Here is a 23,503-nt window from a genome sequence, read left to right on the forward strand (position 1 = left end):
GACTTTAAAAGCTTGAATTTTTTTGCTTTTTTTTGTTTGTTTGTTTGTTTTGGCCAGTCACACTGAAAGTGAGGTTATTTGAATTGTATGGGTTTGATAGCTTTGTTTTGTGTTCAAGTGCTATTTGCTCTAGTGCTTGCCAGTACCTGATTTTTGCTACATGAAGAGTTTTAGTATTTTTTTTTTCTGGATTGGTCACACAACATGCCTTGTAGGACATGGCGGACGAAAGCTGCCTTTATTCTGCCAACACCCTTCAAATACTCTCCATACAGTTGCCTCTCATTTCTTTCCTCCCACAAAAGCAGCTGCTGCTTATTAGAGCACGGGTGCAAAAAACCCGCTCTTCTAATTGCACTGTACTTGGCATCAGGTTAACTAGACAGCACAAAACAAAGTGATACAAAATATGAATAGCATATATTATATGGATTTATACATGTACTTAGAAACTTCAGTTAGCTGCAAATCTGAAATGACACAAGCCACTGCCTGCAACAGCATCTAATCTACAGAAATGTGGATTAAGACACGACTGTTAAGACACTGAAGAAATCGGGTTGTGTGGGGAGCCCATCTGAGTCAGAACTTTGTCCAACCACTGCAGTGGTCCATGAAGGTGAATCTCAATCCAGCAGGGGGTGCTTGTGACATCCTGGCGGTGATATTCAGCTCCCCAACCCTGAAAAGCAAGAAGGAAGCCGAGTGACTGTGCCAGACTTTACAGAGGCCTCCAGGGGCGAGAGAAAAAGGCCTGGGTGGACGCAGCCCACACACCCATAGGCCGGCTCCTGGGACCCAAGAATGCGAACCCTGCATTCTCATAAGATCAGGACAACTTTTGCATCAACCAGGCACCCTAAGGTGAGTCCCCATCAATGGTTTCCTCCTGGGTTCACAATTAAATTCATGACCTCAGAGAGGGCCTGGGTTCCAGCCACGTTGGAGACGCTGGCAAATCATTTTCTCGTCCACAGGGAAAGGAGCTTAAACTTGTGTTCACCTTAATTCGGAAGACAGCGTTTTGCACAAAACGCTTGCTCACTACAGACCAATGACTGGATCTGAACGTTGTAAAGCTGAGGGCGGTCTTGATTTATTCAGGGCTGGTTAATAAAGCCTGTTTCTCCCCTCTCTCTCTCTCTGGCTCACTTCCGGCAATTTGCCCTTTCTGACCCTCCTCAGGAGAGACAGTAAAAATGGATAATGGTAAATTTAGTTAACATCCATCACCTCACAGGGATGCAATTTTTTCCTCGTGATAAGAATGTGTAAATTTCTTTTAAACTGATCCTCTGTAGTTCCATTTGCTAAGGCTTTTTTTTTAAGCCCCTGCAATATTAGTAACAGTCTGCTTTCTGTGAATGCTGTAGTTTTATGAACTGAAAAGTTGCATATCTGAGAAATACATTTAGTTGATCTTAGGAAAATCAGATTTCTACGAGATACTGGCATTTCATCCTAATTTTAAAAACACAGACCTGGAAAGAAATAACAAGTCAAATGATTGTTCATTAATGGAATTTACCGCCCTCTGCTGGCTCTAAGGCATCAGAACATTTGAAAAGATTTTCAGGTAATCTGTTAATTGCCTCACAATGTAAAATGCTTTTAAATGCTTTTATTCAAAGTAAATTTGAATAAAGCTGCTTTGTCACCATGAAAGAAATGGATTTAAGAAGGCATTTTGTAAATTTAAAATGATATTCTCTATTCTTATTTTTAAAATAATTACTAAAATTATAAATGCAATAAAAACATAATTAAGAGTACAGAAAAACAAGACACATTTTATATGGTAATTTTAAAGGATTCATAAATAAGCTTTACTTTGGAAAAACCTAGAACAAGCCATCCTGACCCCTTGGATAATGTAACAAGGAGGAAACTGCGCCACATAGTCTCAGTTTAATAACCAAGCTCACATTCTGAAATACTAGAATTATCTGCAAGTGCTTTGTAAGAGATGAAATACAGACAATGAACCTGAAGTCTTCAGCTTCACTGTGCAAATCCATCTATTTACCTTCCCACTAGGTAGCTCCTCCATTCTCCAACCTTCACATCAACTATAATAAGATCTAGGTTGAGAAATTCAACAAATATTCATAAACAGAACATCTACTACTGTCTCAGAATTAATTACAACCCCCCTAGTGTTTCTATCCCAATTTATTTATACTTTTATGAAGAGCACTTAATTTACATTATCTGTTTGGGTCTTATTTATAATTTCTTCCATCTGCCTATCTGCTTTGCAAGAGTTAAGAAGAATGTCTTATTTGATTCAGGTAAATTCACCAACATTTACTCAGTGACAGTAATGCTCAGCAATGTGAGGGATAAAGAAACCGCTATAGCCCTAAGTCCTATGCAATTATCATTGTCACTTCATCTTCAGCATTAAATAAAAATCAGCTATCTTAATGAGTTTTCCTCCAAAAGTAATATGCTTCAGAATTTTCTTCAAATTGGTACACAGAGAGATTTCACACTCACGGAGGAGAGCTTCTGAAAAACAATGAAACAGAGTCTCCCCCCAAAAGGCTGTCTACTTGCACTGGCTCTAACCACCACATCCACCAAAGAGCACTCTGGGTTTATTTCTCATTTTCCACCTTACAACGGGCAGCAAGCGCTCCTTACCTTGACAAAACTCATCCGGATGGTGCACATCTTAGTCAGCTCATACACGACTTCAAAGCCATGGTGGACGGACTGAGCGAGCAGCTGGGCAAACAGCTGGTTGTTGAAGATCTTGAGGCTACAGCCGCTGGGGATCTTGCAGACGGTGGCCGGGTGGAAGCCGTGCTGGTAGTTGCAGTTCCGGCTCTGCACAAAGATGCTGCTGTCACTCACACACTCTGCGTAGACCTCTCCCCCGACGTAGTAGAGGTGCACGCCTACGGGGCAAAAACAGTCTTCAAACACCAGCAGCAGAGTTAGCTTTGATCAGAGTCCCTTCTCATCCACCTTCGCAACCTCAAGAGATGAGACTATCAACTACAGCTTAACCTGTAGCACCAATCATAGATTAGTCCGATGTGTGCCCCAAAGGCTGCTTTACATATAATCCGTGTTTTTTCCCTTTCAAAGTGGCTTGCAACCCAGGCTTACAATCATTGCCAAGAACAAAGAGGTAGGCTCCCGTCTACCTGCGCTATTCCCGTCACTTTCTCAATTGCATGCGTGTTCACTCTAAAAGGAAGATCTCATAATATTAGATGCTAAATAAATACATAATGCAGCAAACACCAAGTAGACCTTCAGGTGTATACAGGAACAACAACAACAAAAAAAGAAGTGGACACACACAGTACCATGGAAATGTTACTTAACTGCATACCCTAAACCCACTTTGGAGGCAACAATAAATGAAGTTCAAATTTTATTTTATCAACAATTATAAATCCACTTCTTTGAAGAATTACCTCAAAGAGGAGTTCCAATCGTGGCTCAGCAGAAACGAATCTGACTAGCATCCATGAGGACGCAGGTTTGATCCCTGGCCTTGATCAGTGGGCCAAGGATCCGGCGTTGCACAGCTAGAATCCCGCATTGCTGTGGCTGCGGTGTAGGCCGGCGGCTGCAGCTTCAATGCATCCCCTAGCATTGGAACTTCATATGCTGCAGGTGCAGCCCTAAAAAGACAAAAAAGGAAAGACCTCAGAGATCTATTCCATTTTAAAGCTTATCACTTACAGTTATAGATCATAGAAATAACCCCATTTTTACCTATGAACTGTGAAATTTGTGCCACATTTTTCAGATATAAAGACACACAATCAAAATGTGGTTTATGCTACTTTGTCTCCCAGTCTCAGAGCTAAAAGGCAAAGCGCTTTCTGAGGATGCTGCCTCACACTCATCTTCACTCCAAATTAAGTTTTAGTTGATGCTTTCCCTCCAAATGTCTGGGTTTCAGATTCAACATAAATTGACAGCAAGGGACTGGGGCGTATTTACACCAGAACAGTTGTCCTCCAACCTGCAGCAGAAACAGTTCTGAGAGCACTACACCAGGACTGTAAATCAATCACCGGGCGGTGACAAGGGGCTAAAGACATGGCTCTGAAAATACTTCAGGTGAAAGATTTGGGATCTTTTAAAAACAAAATTTTTTTTTAAATAAATGAAACTGAAAGACCTCAGGGGTGCTCAGACCGCACTCTGCATAACTCCGCATTCAGTGACGCCGCCAGATCCTTAAGCACCAGACCAGGCCATCAGGGAGCTTAACTGTACATTTGGGAGAAATGCTCTCTGTCAGGTTCTAAGCAGCCACTGAGGCAATTTTCATTGTATGTGACTACTTCCCGCCAGCTTTATGATTTCCGTTTCCCATCTCCTTTCCCGTAATAGTTTTAGAAAAGTACGGTTTTCAGTATTATGTATTCCAACCACAAGTACCAACATAGTCTGAAGAAACTGATCCAGGGTCACAATGAGAAAGTAGAGCCCGTGATATTGGGGCCAAGGTTCCCTCTGGCCGCCCAGGTGAGACCACTCCCCTCCTCTGCTCAGCCTTCCTCGCCCTCCTCTTCTTTCTCACCTCCATTATTCACATCCCTGAGCAGCCTGGCATCTAACACCCGTGGCCCTGGCCTTGAAGAGTAGGTAGAAGGACAGTCCTAATTGGCTAAGACACAGTTAACGTGGCTGCACTGACCGACAGGTAAGAGGTGAGGCCGAGGCAAATCCCAGCCACTTCTTTTAAACACTCCCAGGGGAAGGCCTGCCTCTGGGGGGCTCTGTGGTTTTTGCAGAGAGAGACAGCAAGTGGTAAAAGAGCTACAGCGTGAGGCTGCTAAGCGTTTAGCATGTCTTTGAATTGAATGACCTTCACATATATAATCCTCCCAGATCTATTAAGGAGGATAGATAAGATCTTTGTTACCTGACTCTGGTCTTTATTTAGGGGATGATTTTCAATCCTGTTACATTCTTATCCGCAACCACAGACATGCTGACAGAGCATGGAAAGCAGAGAAGAGCCTGGACGAGGAAGCAGCAGTTTTGCTTCCTGAGCGAGAAAAAGGGGCAGAGCCAACGGGATGCGCTTGGCTCTGAGCACCAGTATAGGAGGGATTTCAACCCCGGTGTGAAGGAGGCTAGGTTTTGGCTAAAGACAGCAGCATCTAAAAATTTTATTTGCATCCACTTGACAAGCCAGAAAAGTGGCTTGAAACCACATGTATGAGATGCTAGATTGCCATAGGGAATAGAGAACATTTAGGATAAATGCCCAAAGAAGGTGCCACCTGAGAGAGAGAGAGAGAGAGAGAGAGAGAGAGAGAGAAGCTGGGCAACGTAGTCCTCAGGCAAGTTCTACCTACTCCTTGGACTACATCTCCCTTGGGCTGTGTCACAGTTTTCCATCTGTGAGTGCCTGCACCCAACCTACAGGAGATTAGGGAGTCTGGAGTCCCGTGTGGTGGTTAATTAGGACTCAGGGTTTGATTTGGGTCTGTCGAGTCGGACTGCAGGTTGTTCCTCTCTGGTCGTCTTCTGCAGCCTTGAATGACAGATGATGGAGCAGACAGAGGAGGGCAGGTTTGTTAGGCTGGTGAGCAGATGCCAACGCTCTGGAATCTACTACCAGTGAGAGGGGGGAGCCAGCATCCCAAAGTAGAAGGAAGATGCACGGATCCCCTCCTGAGTGGGAGGGAGGGAAAGCACTCTCATTACCCACGGCCCTGCTCAGACCCCTGATGGCTCTCCACTTTGCTTAGAAAACACCCTGAACCTACCAGCACAAACTCAACATCCTCCCTGGAGTCTGTGACTGATCTTCCCCTTGCCTTTGCTGCCCTACTTTCTGAATGCCTATTCTAAAAACTGGGCTGGTTGTCAGGATCATCTGGAACTTTAAGAAAATATCTTCTGATGATACTTTCAGAAGTTCCTTATGTCATTAGACACGTACTTAGACACACAGGAGAAAGGATATAAGGTCTGAGATTTGTTTTAAAATACTCTTGCAAAAATACTGTGGGAGTTCCCGTCATGGCACAGCAGAAACAAATCCAACTAGGAACCATGAGGTTGAGGGTTCAATCCCTGGCCTCACTCAGAGGGTTAAGGATCCGGCATTGCCGTGAGCTGTGGTGTAGGTCACAGACACAGCTTGGATCTGGCATTACTGTGGCCCTGGCATAGGCTGGTGGCTACAGCTCTGATTAGACCCCTAGTCTGAGAACCTCCATATGCTGAGAGTGCAGCCCTAAAAAAAAAAAAAAAAAAAAAAAATACTGTGGCAGGCTGGAGGAAAAGAATGGCACAGAATGTGACTCATTATTGAAACTGGAGTTGGTCATATGAAGATTTAGTCCATGACTCTACTTTTGTGTATTTTTGAAATTTTCCAAAATAAAAAAAAGTTTTAATGTAAGACAAAAAATAATATAAAAATAGAGATTTCCTGATCTATACCAGGGCTTTGGTCCATAGGATGGAGGTGAGCCCACCCAGGACTGTGCCCAGGATTGTGCACTGCACAAACCCAGGCTGTGCCTCAGTCTTCAGAGTTGTGTAATTATCACAAGACTTCTCCAGCAGATGGCAGTAACTTCTCTTGAGAAAGAGACTCCTTCCAATTCACAGAGAGCTGGCCTTTAGGCTCTCAGCTAAGTCAGTCCTCTAAAGCTGGAGTTGAAGACTTGAAGTCTCTCTGGACAATGTGATAAACAAGCAGCTTTGGGCCGAACTGAACTCTACTGAATGCCCCACCCTGCGTTCACATACTCAGTGACTCTGCCGGGGTGGGTGCACCGGGATGTTTTCTCTCTCAGCACAAGTGCAGCCATCCCAGCCCGACCCATCCTCACGGGAGCAAGAAACTCACTAGAGGAAACTTAGAACATACAGAGACGCAAAGAATAAAAATCAGCCACAAATCCACAGCCCAGAAATGATCAAAGCTAACATTTATCATAGACCTTTCAGTCTTTTATGTGCATGTTTTAAACAAAATTGGGATCACACTCTACAGGATCTTTCACAACCTGTTTTTCATGTGTTAAAGTATTTTGAACATTTTAAGGATTCTACAATATCCTGTGTGAAACTGCAACAGTACAACGTTCGGCGGTCGGTGTTAAAACTTGTTAGGATTTGCTTTTTCAGGGATGAGAAGCCTTATACACATTCAAAGTCCGAAGGCAAAGGACATTTTGAGATGGGGAAACTAAATCCATTGGGAAAGGAAGCAATCCCCAAATCACCTTGACATGCAGGCCCACTTTCTAAGGAACTGACAAACCAAACCAGGCCTTCAGGACTAATGTCTTTCACAAAATAGGAGGCATTACTAGAATTCTACAGAACCACTTGAGAGGTGCAAGAAAATAAAGATTCATAAAAGGATGAAGAACACAAATTCCAAAGCTGATCTGGAATCTATGATGATTATGTTCAGGAAGGTCTTGGTTTGCTTCAGCAAATTCATCATCTGGTGCTAATGCCTCCAGAATTATCATAACTACCTACTCTTTCTCCCACGAGGGGAAGCACAGCTAGCAGCCAGACAACGCAGCCTGTCTGCAGCTACAAAGGAGAAACATGCCCATCCTGCTCCGAGGGTCTTTTCACACTGAGAACCTGGCACAGGTCATTGCTAGGGTCAGTGGCGCTGCCTTCAGTTACAGCGCAAATCACAGGCGCTTAGGGATGACAGTGCTATTGATTATGATTATATTAAGTCGTGCATCTCTAGGAAATATAATCCAACCTCAATCTCCTTAAAAGCACACGTATGCTCATGCAGTCCATTCAAAACTGTGGTTTTCCTCATTATTTGGAAATCACGGCCATCCTAAGAGCCACTCTAGAAAAGCAGGCGCGTTGTATACTCCAATGATCCAAATCGGCTTTCCAAACCATCAGAAAATAATCTTTGCCTTATTTTGTGCAGTCACAAATAAGTGTGATATGTCAGCAGGGCTTCACCTTTTTTTCTAAAAAGATCCTTATAACCACAACCCCCTTTTCTGGAATATTCCTGTAAGGAAAATATGAAATCTCTGATTTCCATTTTTAAAGCATATAATTGTAAAATGTCACCACTTTAGTACTATTAGAGCCTTATTTCAACATCTCAGGGTTGATTAGGATGTACCATGGCTGTGGCATGTGGCGTTTTTGTTCCATGTGGAAAGATTCAGTTCCTCAACCAGTGACTTAAGAGGGGTGCTGAGACAGAAGAGCAAGGAGGGACCCCCCTCCCAGCAGAGGGGAGCCATGGGACCCAGGAGACAAGCCATGAGCTTAGCCCTACCATTACTCATGGGACCATGGGCAAGCTACTCAACTCTCTGAGCTGCCCCTGTCTCCTCTGGAAAATGAGTGACAAGAAAAGTAACACCTGTAAGTGCCTTCCAGGCTGCTTCCCATAGATTGGGGAATCCATGGGAGCAGCTACCAGCCATTCGAAAGAGTTCGAGTGCTTTGCTTGGTTTTCAAGGAAGAACACGGACAGACCTATGTTAGAATGCAGTGCTGCAGGGTCTGTGAGGTCCTCCCTCTGACGAAGCAGTAGCCTCTGCTATTTAAAAGCACTTGGCTAAAGAGGTCAAAGCAATAGATTTGTTGACTGTTGCAAGGCTGCAAACAAAGGCTTCATACCAGCCCCACTGCCTGACGCTGTGTCACATTAGATGGAAAGCAGGATGAAAGCTGTGGGTGAGTCAGCATAAACCATCACTGCTACGGAAAAACGCATGCACCGCTGACAGGGTGGTGGCCCTTCAGAGGGCCAGCTGTCTTTCTCAACTTAAGCAGCAAGGAACACAAACCAGAAGTGACCTCAAAGCAACTGTAACTACTGAGAGGAGAAATAGCTCATCATTAACTATAATAAAAGAATTTTTCTCTGTAGATACTTCCCAGTCTTGTCCCACCCACCTCCACAGTCTCATCTCAATACAACAGCCAGGGGATCCTTTTATAAACTCCAACCTAAAGCTACCTTCCTACGTCACACAGGCAAAGCTGAAGCACTCCACATGGCTTCAAGACCTTGACCTGGTCCTGTCCCCTCCTCTTCTATGATTTCCTTGGCCTCTCGCTTACTCTGTTCCACTCACCTTTGTGTTCCTGCCATTCCTCACCCTGTGCCAGGCAGGTGTCAGGGTCTGTGTTCCTGCTGTTCCCCTTGCTTGGAGAGCTCTCCCCTCTGGCACCCAGACTTTACTCTCTGCTCACGTGTCACCTTCTTAGGAAGCTTGCCCTGGCTACCCTCCCCACTCTCTTCCCCTCCTTTATCTTCCTCTAGACACTTATAATTTGACATTGTGTGTGTGTGTTTGTAATTTCTTGTTTGTCTTTCATTACTAATATGTAATCCACAAAGCCAGGAATTTTTATTTTGTTTTGTTTCCCATTGCCGCATCCCTAGTGACAGAACTGCCTGGCTAAGAGGAGATGCTCAATAAATATTTGTGAGATGAATGTCTGAAGGCTGAGCGTCTCTAGTAATTAACTCCACTGAGCAAATTAACTTATTCAGTAACCTTGGGGTGCATTTGGCTGTAAACTTACTCAGGCTGGTGCTCCGGGAAGTCACGCAGCTCAGAACCAGGTAGTCGGGGGCGGGGGGTACACCTGAGATTCGCCTATCCTCACGGAAGACTGACAGCTCTGGCTTTAAACATATTTCATGCTGTGCTTTACGCCATGGCTTGTAACCCCTTTAAAATCTTTTCTTTTGCATTGAGGCAATTTCAAAGCAGCTTTCTGAGATAAATGTGCCTTTGCCTTGGGGACCACGACGAGGGTGGAGGGCCCTTCCATCCAGGCGACCATTTCCTAGCCTTTCTGGTTTTTGTAACAGGTCACCAGTCCTGGATCTTGCTCTTTATTTTTTTTTAAAGCCTGTGGATCGCCTCCCAGTCAGTAATATGACACCAACTGTCTGTCCATCCACATCGGCAGCACCTTGCCCAAGCTACTTGCAGAATGGTTTCCCGAAGGTGGTCCACACTCCTTACACGCTATCATGCTATTTTTAGATCAAGTGGTACAAGTACAAGCCTAATCTGCAGGGCAATCTGCAGAGCCCCTCAGTGAACGGCTCGACAACAGTACATTTCAACGTTCTACCTTTAGGTTTCACCTGAAGATTCTCATGAAAACCATCTGAAGGGAAAAAACCATACCTGGAAAATTTAAGAACCCAGTCAAAGTATTATTTCCTTGGAGAAATGACTATTTTTCCCCCTTTGGGATAAAAGTTGCATCCCTTTTCTGACCTCCCTGTCCGGAAGCCCAGAGGAAAATTTTAACCACAATCGCAATTACCATCCTAACCCTTAGGGATGACAAACTTGTATTCTTCTCCTCCACTCACCCCCAGCTTCTGATTTTCTACTTCTTATTTCACTGCAAAGATGTCTTTCTGTAAGCCACCTCAAAGCCACTATGGAAAGATACAGCGTAAAAGAAACACAAAGTAACTGTCGCCATTAAGAGTCAACTCAGCGAACAGATTCAGCCTGTTTCTAATCGATGGTCTGTAGGTTTACAACAGGAGACATTTAGGAGGCCCATTAGCAAGAACACAGAATGCATCACAAGTGAAATAATGACTCTCCCTGGGAAATTTGAAAAAAAAAAAAAAAAAAAAAAAAGGCCTGTGAGGAGAGAAAAGATGATTCTGAAGGCTCTTTACACCTGGGTTACCAGAGCATCAGAGGGGACAGCCAGGCTTCAAGCAGACACTGCCAACCATCTGAACATAAACGAAAGTAACTTAAAGACCCTCAACCAGACCTCACGCTCAGCCAGGATTTGATCATGCCCATAAGATGGGTTCCAAAGCATCATGGCCAGACTCCAGTGAAGCTGATGCTTCTTGGGCTGCTGTAACAGTGCTGGGACACAGGAAAGGCCCGGCCACCTACCGAAGGCTTCCCGGCATAAGTCAGTTATGACCTTTAACCACGTAACTTCTCAGTCTCTGGAGGTAACGTTCCCTGATGTAAACAATCAGCCAGGACACCTCTTCTTCAGAAGGTATCCTATTTACCCCTTGAGATAATTCAAAAATAACTCATGCCTCTGTTTGATTATCTCCTCTTCCCTTCATACTCATCTTGTCCATCGTCCTCGTACCCGTCCCGAGCCACCCTCCAGAAGATGCCCCGCCGACCTCAGAGGCAGAGAGACTGAGATCCTGAAAACTCCCCTGTCTTTTCCGACAGTATCCCCAGAACCGTCTCCCAGCGCACCGGCCCCAGGATCATCCCACCAGGTCCAGCAGCCAAGGCACGGCTCGTTTCTAATTCCACATCTTAGCTCAGAAGAAGACAGGAAGGAATTACGTATTTGCTTTTACCCTTTCCTATGTGTCTTCTGGTATTTTCTATCGTTGAGTTTCGGTTCACATTAGAAAGGAGTCCGAGACAGAACCTGTTCCTGTTATTTGAGGGGTCTGTGAACCCGTCGATGAGCACACTGCGGGAGGAAGCCTGGAACGTCTCCCCAACACGGTTGTTCAGTTCATAGTAGGCGACGGAGCACCAGTGCTGTGGCTCCTCGTAGCAAACAGGCCGGAAATCTGAAAGAAAACGCACTGGATGGCACATCACTAGCACAGTCACTCGCACCTCCCCGCTCGCGACCCCGCCAGCAGACAGGCTGGCGCTCTGCCCCAGCGCGGTGGCTGCAACACCAAGCAGGTGGTCTTTTCAAATCTGTATCTTTCACGGAAGCTGTCTGCAGTTAGTGCATCTGGTCCACGTACCCACGACACGAGGGCTGCTGTCCTTGTGACTCTCCCAGGGATGAAGCCTCTGTAAACACGTTTATTAGTACCAGGGCATGGGGGCAGACAACGGTATGAATGGATCCATGGAAATGTCATCCCCCCTAAAAGAAACACAGCTAAAAGGAGGCTGGCAGGTCACCTCATCTTATCGTTGCTGTGTCAATCTGGTAAAGGCATCCTTTTCTAATGAGGTAAAGAAAAACATTAGTTTGGATGTGATAAAAACCAGACGCAAACCACTGAATAGGACTTTCAATTATTTAAGAAAGAAAAAGGAAACTTCCACTTAGACTCACATTCTCCTCTGTGCACACATGGGATCACTGGCTACTCTACTAAAGAGAGACATCTATTTCATTACGGAATCTATGCATGTTATGTTTTCACAGCAAAGTTTTCAAAGGAAGTTACCAGGAACTAAAATGCAGAGTTCTTTCTTGCTTTCTTTGCCACCCATACTCTTTCTCTGCCTTTTTATTTGCTATAGTATCTTTCTTTTCTTTGACTATCCTAGTAATTCTTGTATCTAGAGTGTGTTCCTATAGGCACTAAGACAGATAAATTAGGGGGTTATTATTTGATTTACAAACAGACCTGCATTGAGGAAAGAATGCCCTCTGGGCTACTTCAATAGTAAACTCCTCCAGACCCTCCCTCACGGTGTGGGTCCTGGAGAGCAGCCCCCGCATCACCTGTGAGCGTGTCAGGAATGCAGATGCCTGGAGCCCCTCCAGACATGGGGGCTCAAAATCAGCATTTATACAGATCGCCATGTGGTCTATATGAACAGTAAACTTGAGCAACATTTATCTGGCCTGTTATAAGACACAAACACGGACTGGGGGTTTGGGATTGGGACTGGGATATATGCACACTGAGGTGTACGGCGTGACGGCCCAGCAGGGACCTGCTGTGCAGCACAGAGAACACCACCCAGTGTTCTGTGATCATCTATGTGGGCGAAGAATCTGAAAGAGAATGAATGTGTGTATACGTGCGTGTAATGGAATCACTTTGTTGTACAGCAGAAATTATCACAACCTTATAATCAACTATACTTCAACAAAATTTTAAAAATGAAAAAAGACAAATAAAATTACATATAAAAAATGTCTATGTATATGTATTTCCAAGAGCACCCTCTCTAAGCCGAGTGAAAGATATCACTACAAACCTATTACAGTAAAAACACAATTGGGGTGTTTCCGTTGTGGCTCATAGGTAACAAACCCGACTAGAATCCATGAAGATGCAGGTTCGACCCCTCACTTCGCTCAGTGGGTTAAGGATCTGGTGTTGCTGTAAGTCGTGGTGTAGGCCACAGATGTGGCCTGGATCCCGAGTTGCTGTGGCTGTGGTGTAGGCGGCAGCTGCAGCTCCCATTCGACTCCTAGCTGGGGAACTTCCATGTGCCTCAGGTGCAGCCCTGGGGTGGGGGGGGACCACATACACATACACACAATTGGAAGAAACAGTAACTTAAATACCTAGTGTCATACTAAAACACCAAGAAATACACACTTCTAAATGTTGGGTTACATTTTTAAATGTATTCCATGAACCAGAATGACCCACAACACTTTCATTCTGTGGCACTGAGGGAGGCCAACATCAAAATGCAAAACCATGCTATCTGCCGCTTACAACACACGTATAACAGGAGACCAGCACATTTTGTTCCTCTTTTGGTTTTATTTGTTTTTCAGAAAGGGGATGGTAATAGGAAATACTCTTGGAAAACAGCTACATTTTAGCTGTCTGTCTGCAAATTTACCTCCACTAGGCACCAAGAGCACTAAATGACTATCAGCTGTGGCATCTACAGGTTGGTCATTCAGGGTCCCCAGGGCTTCTGTGGCATGATTAAGGCGGGGGCGGTGCATCAGCTAAAAAAAAAAGCAGTCAAACGAAGGCGTGTCAAACAGACAGACACAAAGACAGCATGATCCAACCCTGTCTGCCGTTAAACTCCTGGGTTTGGTGGCCTGAGAGACCGGCCGTGTAAGGGGGCCATTTTTACTGACACAGGGACGGTCCTCCAGGAGAAACTGGTTGTCCTGAGCCCCTCGCTACAGGGTTGATCCATTTTTCCTCTGACTTCTGAGTTATCATTGGGTTCAAATGACTTCATGATGAGATTTTCAAGTCTTGGAGCCACTCTCCAAGCTTTTCTCCAATGCAGAAGAGGCCTTTACCTGGCTTTCAAAACAGAGGAAACTAAGTTGTCTCTGTAGCAAGCTTAATTTTCAGTTCCTCTGTGGCCATAGACTGTCCCATGGCCACGGGGATGCTCTGTCTGCAGACAGTTCAAAATATGCCCCCCAAACACAGAACACAGGCTGAAACCTAATTATAACCTTGTGCCCAAGGCACCCTGAGAAAGGTTCTTCCCCCAAATAGCGGTTTTATGATTGGACGGTGATTATAAGTAGGTGAATGGTATGCATTCGGTGGGTAACATCTTATCAGAAATTAATTCATAATGATAAAAACTCCTGACGCAGAGGGAAAACTCTTCAGTGAGGCCTTCAGAACAAGTGACTCCCTCCCTCTGTACACACGCCTAACGATGCTTTAGAACAGTCTTGTTATATTAGTGGTGGAGTTCAATGGTATTAAAATTTGGGTCTGTATTTCTTTGTTGAACTGCACTGTCCAGCCAAGGAGTTCTCACACTTCAGTGTGCATGAAAATCACCATTGGAACCTGTTAAAATGCAGACTCCTGGGCCCACCCCCAGCAAATGTGGGTCTGTAGATCTGTTGCTGGGTGCAGCCACATAAGTTTTAACAGGCAATGCCAGTAATTCTAATGCAAGTGGTCCACAGACCACACGGCAGTACTGGTGATAAGGCATTTCGCTGAGAGAAAATAAACTGTGACCTTGGTAAAAAAGCTAAGAGAGGGAATGCTTTCACAGGTCCTTGAGTCAATCTATCTACAAAATTAAGAGGCTGAACACAGAGTTACCATAGGACCCAGCAGTTCCATGTCCAGTATGTACCCAAAGGAATGAAAAGCAGAGACTTGAACAAATACTTGCACATCAATGGTCATAGAAACACTACTCACAAGATCCAAAAGGTGCAAACAACCCAAGTATCCATCACTAACAAACAGATGTTTTTTAGATGTGGTATATATATCCCTTCACTGGAGTACTGTCCAGTCACGAAAGTGGAGTGACTGATGCGTGCGACACTATGGATGAGCTGTGGAAACATTAAGCTAAGCAAACACAGTCAGACACACACAGAAACAACTATTGTATGGTTCCATTTATATGAGGCACCTACCACAGGCAAGCCCATAGAGGCAGAGGGTAGATTAACGTTTACCCAGAGCTGGAGGAAGAGGGAATTGGGAGCTATAGCTTAATGAGTACAGAGTTTCTCTTTGCAGTGATTAAAAAAAAAATTTTGGAAATAGATGGTGGTGATGGCTGAACAACATTGTGAATGTACTTGACACCACCAGATTGTACACTTAAAAGTGGTCAAAAGAGAAAATGTTATGCAACATATATTTTGCCACAACTTTATACATAACACATGAATCTATATTTATATTATATACAATATGAAGTTATATATAATATACGAAAACTAAATAGATGGAAAACCACTGAATTGCACATTTAAATGGATAAATTGTATGGCATGTAAATTATATCTTTTTTTTTTTTTTCCTGTTTTGGCCGCCCCACAGCATATGAAGTTCCTGGGTCAGGGTTGGGCTGGGCATCAGATCTGAGCCACTGCAGCAACACCAGATCCTTCAACCCACTGTCTGGGGCCAGGGATCATACCTGGCTCTGCAGAGACACTGCTGATTCCCATTGTGCCACAATGGGAACTTCTGTAAATTATATCTTAATAAAGTTAGTAAAAAAATTTTTACAGCAGACATGTGTACAGCATTGTAAATCAACTATAATAAAAAAATTTAATGAGCTGAGCCAGTTCCTCTCAAAAGTTCTTTCTAGTTTATCTATGGATCAGTTTATTCAGGTTGTCATTTCCCTGTGAATCCTACAGAAGATAATTATTTCTCTGTAATTAGAAGGGCTATTCCCTCTGTGAGAAATAAACCAGCTTGGCTTCTGCATGCTATTCCCTCTGTGAGAAATAAACCAGCTTGGCTTCTGCATCGGTGTTGGGGTCTATTGTTTGTGGGTGATTGGGGGAGGGGGACATCAACCTTTAGTTTAACCAGGGCAGGAGGAGTCAGTACAGGAAATCTTTATAGCCCAAATGTGTTTTATGTAAATATGTATTCTGGAACCTAAGTATCCTCCTGTACCTTAACAATGGTTTTGTCTTCAAAGGACTTCTTCTCTGTGTCCCTTTCTCAGTGAATTCAGCCACTGCAAGACCTCAGCCGTCTCTTCCACTGCGTGAATGACTCCAGCGCTTCCTTCCAGCACCAGCCTTCTCTCTCCCGTGGATTCTACCTCCTCAAATTCATTGTCTTCTTTCCATTACCACATCCTTTCTCTTTTTTTTCTCATTTTTAAAAGTGTTATTGAAGCCTAAGTTGATTTACAATGGTGCCCACCTCCCCTCTTTAGTTCAGGTCCTTAGAGTTACCTGCCTGGACGGCTTCAGCCTTTAACACACCTGGTTACTTATTCACACAACTGTTCTCAACAGTCACTGCCTCTGGAAGGGCAGAGGCCACGGTCACCGTCAGTCAGCACTGTGCCTCTAGACTAGGGCAGGGCCCGGCTCTCTGCAGGTGCTCAGTCACTGCTTCCTGACTCAGTAAAATCTGTGTCTATAACCTGAGCTCTACTGCCAAGTTCCAGAGGCCTGTGGTAATGCACTCACGCTCATCAAGGGAGTGACAGCTGGTAGGTAATCAACAAAGGAACATGTTAGGCTCTGTGCTGAGCGCCCAGGAGAGAAGACTGACCACTGAGTGCGGGAGACCAGCACACAGGGAATTACATAACACAGGGTGATAAATGAGACAGTGGCTGTACATGGAAACCAGTGGAAGCATTATTGCTGTGGGGGGGGGATCATGGAATAACTGGGAAGGCAACTCCTTCTTTATCTTCCCACATATTATAAGTTCTTTGAGGACAATTTTTATGGACAGTTTAACTCTCCTTTCTGCACCCTAAGGCAATGCTTGCAGATAATGAGAGTTCAACAAATATCTGTTAAATAAACAAACACAAGAAGACGCAGATGGCAGTGTCGGCACCAGGCGTGTTCATGCACGTCCTCAGGAACTTATTAGCTCCGGATATTCTTCTTGTGTGTGTGTGTGTTGTGTGTGTGTGTGTGTGTGTGTGTGTGTGTGTGTACGCGCGTGCGCGCTTTTCAGGGCTGCACCCGTGGCATATGGAGGTTCCCAGGCTAGGGGTCCAATTGGAGCTACAGCTGCCTGCCTACACCACAGCCACAGCAACACAGGATCTGAGCTGTGTCTGTGACCTACACCATAGCTCACAGCAACACTGGATCCTTAACCCACTGAGCAAGGCCAGGGATCAAACCCGCATCCTCACAGATACTAGTCAGGTTTGTAACCTGGTGGGCCACAGTGGGAATTCCCATAGGTTTTTTTTTTTCCCCTCAAATTTTCATTTATATTTGAGTATAGTTGATTTACAAGGTTGTGTTAGTTTCAGGTTACAGCAAAGTAATTCAGTTATTTACATACATATATCCATTCTTTTTCAGATTCTTTTCCCATATAGGTTATCACAAAATATGGAGTCGAGTTCCCTGTGCTATCTAGCAGGTCCTTGCTGATTATCCATTTTATACATAGCAGTGTGTATCCATAGGCTTTTTCAGTTCAGCAAATATTTACTGACTAGCTCTGTCTTCAAGACACTCTGCTGGCTTCCCAGAGCAAAAAGGGAGACAGCACCAGCAGGAGCTGGGGACTCTGTCTCTTCTGCACTGAAATACAGCCCCACCTTTTGCAAGAACAAACTCCCTGGGATTGCTGAAAGGGGCAGTCAAAGAAAAGTCCTAGCACTGATCCCCCACACTACCTGCCCTCAGGCCAAATCTTCCTGTTAGGGAAGTTCCACTAGAGAAGTATTCTGTCATCTTATTTCTAAATCCTTAAAACAAACAAACAAACAAACAAAAACCCTGGACATTCCCAGGGGATGCCGTTCCAATCCATTTAGCTTCTAAGAGCTTCCGGAGGATTAGAACTAGAAACTAGAGCAAAGACATCTTGGAGCTTTCAGCACCCTAAGACAATGCTTGCAGATAATAGTTCAATAAATTATCTGTTAAATAAATGAGGACAGAAGATCAAATGAGGCAGATCGCAACATCCAGCACCAAAGGCATTTGCGTATGCCCTTAGGAACCTGTTAGCTCCGGATATTCCTTATTTTATTGAAAGAAACAGAAACTGCTCCAAAACAGGCAGAGTTCTGATCAGGTTGGAAGGTGGGCAGGGTCCAATGGCCCCAGGGGACAGCTGTGGGAGCTGTAAGTGACAGTGATTATCACCGTGATGGCCCAACCGCCCACGACCGTGTTGGGTCACGCTCCAGGAGACCGCAGCTGTCACTGACCTGAGTGCTGGAAGGGGCTCTCCGGCTCCGAAGGACTTTCCGGGGAGGGAGGGTAGCCGCCAGTGCAAGGGGATGGCGGGAACGGGGGTCCCGGCGACGGCGGGAAGGCGGGGCACGGAGGCTGCTGGAAGGAGTCGGGGTAGGTGGCGTTGTGCGGCATGAGCGGCTCGCTGTGCAGGGATGCGCTGCGGAACTTGGCCAGGAGGCTGAGCTGCGGGTTGTACTCGCTGTGTCTGGGCACCAGCACGGGAGGCAGCACTGGGAGGAGGAAGGAACCGGTCAGAACATGGGCTCGTGGGCACAAAACAGAGGGGATGCTGGCTGCTCTGTGCATTTCTAGATGACCAAATTCTGCCTTTCCTTTGGGAAGGACCTGCCCAGCATTCTGTGTGCTCATCGTGACACCGTCCAGAAAGGTCCCGTTTCTTCCCCAAAAGGGAGCTTATGAATCAAACTAACACTCTGGCTTCTCTCCTCGTGGCCAAAAAAGGGAAAGTTTATATTATTACTATTATTATTATTATTATTAGGCTGCCCAGCAGCATATGGAGTTCCCAGGCCAGGGATCGTATCTGAGCCACAATTGCGACCTACACCTCAGCTGTGGCAATGAGGAATCCTTAACCCACGGTGCTGGACCATGGATCAAACCTGCGTCCCAGTGGTGCAAAGACACTGCCTATCCCAGCACAGTGGGAACTCCAACAAAAAGTTCAGAGAAGAATCATTCTGACGTCAGCAATCTATAAAGAAACTGCCTATTCATTCCTACAGTAGAAATGACCACAGCTGCCCTCTGACCTGGCCCTCTGGACAACCAACTGTTCAAGTCTTCCTTCCTTTGATCCTGCCCATACAGTGGTCCCCCCACCCCAGGCAAAATCGGTTTCTCTCAGTTGCAAAGAAACCCCAAGTCATGCACAGAATATTTTTACTTTGGGAATCACGTTGAAGTATTTAGATAAACCAGCCTAAATTTTTTGGCTCCATATTGCTGGTAAGTAAAACCATTCTGTTTGTCTTTAGCAGAAAGATTTAAAGGTAACTAAAAATCAAAGTAAAAGATAAACAGTGAATAATGATAAAGGTGAATAAGTAGATAATAGCAGCAATAGAGAACTTAAAAATACAGTTTGTTCATGTTAGTGTATTTCCTTCTGGGCTCCACACTCTTAAAAGATTTCTGCTCCTGGGAGTTCCTTTCATGGCTCAGTAGTTAACGAACCCGACTAGTATTCACGAGGATAGAGGTTCAATCCCTGGCCCCATTCAGTGGGTTAAGGATCCTGCGTTGCTGTGAGCTGTGGTGTAGGTCACAGACACGGCTTGGATCTGGCGTTGCTGTGGCTGTGGCGTAGGTCAGCAGCTGCAGCTCTGTTAGACCCCTAGCCTGGGAACCTCCATAAGCTGCAGGCATGGCCCTAAAAAGCAAAAAAAAAAAAAAAAAAAATTTATTCTCCTATAGAAAAACGGGAGCAGATGCAATTCTTTGGAGCAAGCACTGTCCAGGCATTCCAAGCTCCTACTGACGTCTAAATGTCACAAGGCTTGGCAGAAAGACATTACTCCATCAGTGCTCTTGAGGGGAAACTTTGGACCAGTATAAGTTCCAGAAAGAGAAGCAAAGAACACAGAGGGAGGAAGCCATCAAAGGAATAATAGAAGACAACATCTCAGAGCTAAGAAAGGATCTATGTCATCCAATTGAAACAAGCCACAGAGCACACAGCCCAGTGAATGAAAAAAGACCCAGACCTAGTCATACCATCTTGAATTTCAAACATCTAAGGACAAACTGAATATTCTAAAAGCTCCCAAGGGATCACCTCAAAGTCACCTACAAGGACATGAGAAAACGACTTACAACTTCCCATCACCAATGCTGGACAGCAGAAGGCAAGGGACCAATGCTCTTCTAAGGGAAAATAATTCTTTCCCCAAATCCCACAATGGAAACAAGTAGAATAGCCAAAAAATAATATGAACTATAAACCAAAAAATAGACTGAGAAGAGGAAGAAAGGAAGAAGTTAATACAAATTAGCTAAATCCTCACCTTTTATGTTAGAGTCAATGAAATTATCTAAAAATGATAAATTTGGAAACAGATGGATATGCATATTATCTAGAGTTGTCTCCATAATTTTTAGTAATAATAGAGGGAACTAGATGATTAAAAATGGCTGTTTTTGGGAATTCCCGTCTTGGCACAGTGAAAGAATCCGATGAGGAACCATGAGGTTGCAGGTTCGATCCCTGGCCTTGCTCAGTGGATTAAGGATCTGGCGTTGCCGGGAACTGTGGTGTAGGTCACAGATGCAACTCGGATCCTGCATTGCTGTGGCTGTGGTGTAGGCCAGCAGCTGTAGCTGCGATTCGACCCCTAGCCTGGGAACCTCCATAGCAGGTGTGGCCTTAAAAAAGAAAAAAAAAAAAAAAAGTTGCTTCTGGCAGTTCCCATTGTGGCTCAGTAGTAAGGAACCAGACTAGTATCCATAAGGATGTGGGTTCAATCCCTGGCCTTGATCAATGGGTTAAGGATCTGGCATTGCCATGAGCTATGGTGTAGGTCACCGACACAGCTCAGATCTGGTGTTGCTGTGGTGTGTCTGGAAGCTGCAGCTCTGATTCATCCCCTAGCCTGGGAACTTCACATGCCGTGGGCACAGCCCTAAAAAGCAAAAAAATTAAAAAATAATAAAAGCAAAAAATTTTAAAAAAAGGTTGTTTCTGGAGACAGCTGCTGAAGCACTTGCTTCATATCACACTAGGCATTTGTTACCACCTGCAAGTACCGATAAAAGCTCTCAGAAAAAGTAAAGGTTTTGGAGTAAATAGACAACAACGAGAACTACACAGTAACAATAACATCCATCCAAAGCCCACCATTTATCCACTAGCATACATTTGTCTCTTCTTAACAAGCAATAATTTTCAGCTCTACAGGTTGACTATATACTCAAACAAGTAGATGAAAAGTTTCCAATTAAACCACTACAGATGAGGGTAACAGAGAAACAATTTCTTCCTCCTTCAGAAACCTGTAGTTGTGTACATCACCTTATGACACTATAAAACAAATAGTCAACATCATCGTGCAAAAAAGACCGGGATGGTAAGCCATTCACTCTTCTTGTATGTGTTCCATGAATACAGAAGAATAAAAAACTGACTTTGTCATGAATTGTCTGAAAGTGAGGACCTGACACAGTAAGTGACATACGACTTCTTTCCAATGTTGCTCCTTTAACACGGTGTTAACAAGGTTCAAATAAACACTGATTTTTCCTTTTTGGAAGATTCACCCAGAATCACCCCATATCATTCTGGGGACTTTCTCCAAACAGTCTCACCCTGTATCCGGGATGATGTGACTGTGAGAAGCATCCATGCACAAGCAGGTGACTTCCTTGAAAACAGTTTTACAACATGAGGCAGGATTTGGGAGCCTGAAAAGTCACCTCGCTAAGACTTTTGTAAGCTGGGCACAACTTACCCAGGGCTGCTGCAGGGTGAACTGAACCCAGGAGCCAGGTGGCAGGCTGACTCTCACCCCTGCCTGCCTTCCTAGACAGAACCGCCTCTTAACAGACCTGGGCCATTTCCCAGAGCTCAGGTGATTTCCAGCAACTCTTTCCTTGGCTGTCTTCAGACTCAGGTAGCAGATACCTCCACTACTTGAGCTTGGGGAAAGCAGCAGACAGTTTAGCTCAGCAGAGCTGAGTTCAAGAAGAGGGGGCGGGAAGGAGATGCTTATTTTTTACAGTTGATCATGTCAAGGCCATGCAGAGACTTTTTAAGAACTCATAGATGACTCCAAAATACCTCCAAATAAAACTGCCTTTTTCAAAATCACACAACGCTTACATGTATACAGAAAAGAGATAGCTTCTGTCTAGATTTCTCTGACTACGAAATCTTGGATCAGTTCCTCCAAACTGAGCCTACCCCCACTCCTTGCCAAGGCGGGCCCTTCCTCTGGGGGTGCCTCACATCTCTCCACCAGCTGGGACACGCCCTCTTAGCTCTTACAATAAACCACAGAGAAAACCCACCTGGCGTCTCCACCCGGCGATAGTGGTAGGGGTTAATGCACACCTCTTTCTGCTTGGAGCCAAACGGGAACTCACAGCACTCCAGGGGCTTCAACTCATGGTGAGACTGGAGATCGGGCCAACGCCACACTCGGCAGTAAATGACGTGGGGCAGACCCTTGCGGTGGGAGACCTGCAGCCGCCCGTCCAGGGAGCGGGGAATCGTCACGCACTTGCTGGGCTGCCCTGGGCAGCTGAGGGCCCTCTCCAGCTCGTCCATGGCTCCTTTCTTTTTCTTTAACTTCTTCACTAAAGAGTCCACCGCCTTCTCCGCCCACTTTTCCTCTTCATCTCCTTGCTTCCAGCCGAGCAGTCTCTTCACTGCGGGGCTGGTGAAGGAGAAGAGGGAGCTGATGGGGGTGCTGGAGTGCATAAGAGGCGCACTGTGGGCGTCCAGAGAAGCTGTGAACTGGACCCGAAGCCCTTCACGGCCCGAGGGTAATGAGCAAGGACGCCTCCCAGGATGTCATAGGTGCCAACTCGCCAGGGACGTCATAAGTCTTCCCTTTCTTCCGGAAGGAATTGGGACCAATTTTGGCTGCGAAGTGGATTTTCTCCTAAGGCCTGGAATGGGCTGCCCAACTCTAATTAAAAAAAAACAAAAACAAAAACACAGGATTAGAGACTTTCAAAAAACACTAAAGGTTGGATGTACAGGAGAAAATATTCTTCAAATGTTTTAGACTTGAAAACTCTTAGTCATCTTTGACTCTTCCTTCTCCTTAATTCCCTATACCCAAGTCTTGTTAATTCTGCCTTTGAATTGTTTTTCACATTTGGAACCTTTCTGTCCATTTCTGCCAACATCTGGTCCCTGCCCCACCTTCCCAGTCCCCTTCAATACTGCAGCACCTCTAATTAGGCCCTCTCCTCCAGTGCTAACCCATGTATTTCCAAAGACAACTTTTAACAAGTCCTTTTCCTGTCTGGGAAATTACAGTGGCTTCCTGGTTTCGCAAGTGTAAGCTTTCCTGCCTGGGTTTCTAGGGCCTCTGTGATCTTTCCTCCACATGCTCATGCCACTTCCTCTCTCATTTATAGTTTGCACAAGTGACAAGCCTTCATTGTGCAAAATATACACATAAATAACTGA

At 44.9% G+C, this 23,503-nt stretch overlaps 1 protein-coding gene across 1 annotated transcript; it reads right to left on the minus strand.

Moving 5' to 3' along the window:
• Positions 470-22,799, minus strand: SMAD9 (SMAD family member 9). The gene is given in 5 exon segments (NM_001195510.1): positions 470-682; positions 2,647-2,903; positions 11,333-11,554; positions 18,318-18,575; positions 22,372-22,799. Coding segments are annotated over 5 exon segments (1,293 nt in total). The 5' UTR covers positions 22,784-22,799; the 3' UTR covers positions 470-538.

The sequence above is a fragment of the Sus scrofa genome, chromosome 11 (genome assembly GCF_000003025.6).
Source record: "Sus scrofa isolate TJ Tabasco breed Duroc chromosome 11, Sscrofa11.1, whole genome shotgun sequence".
Lineage (NCBI taxonomy): Eukaryota > Metazoa > Chordata > Mammalia > Artiodactyla > Suidae > Sus > Sus scrofa.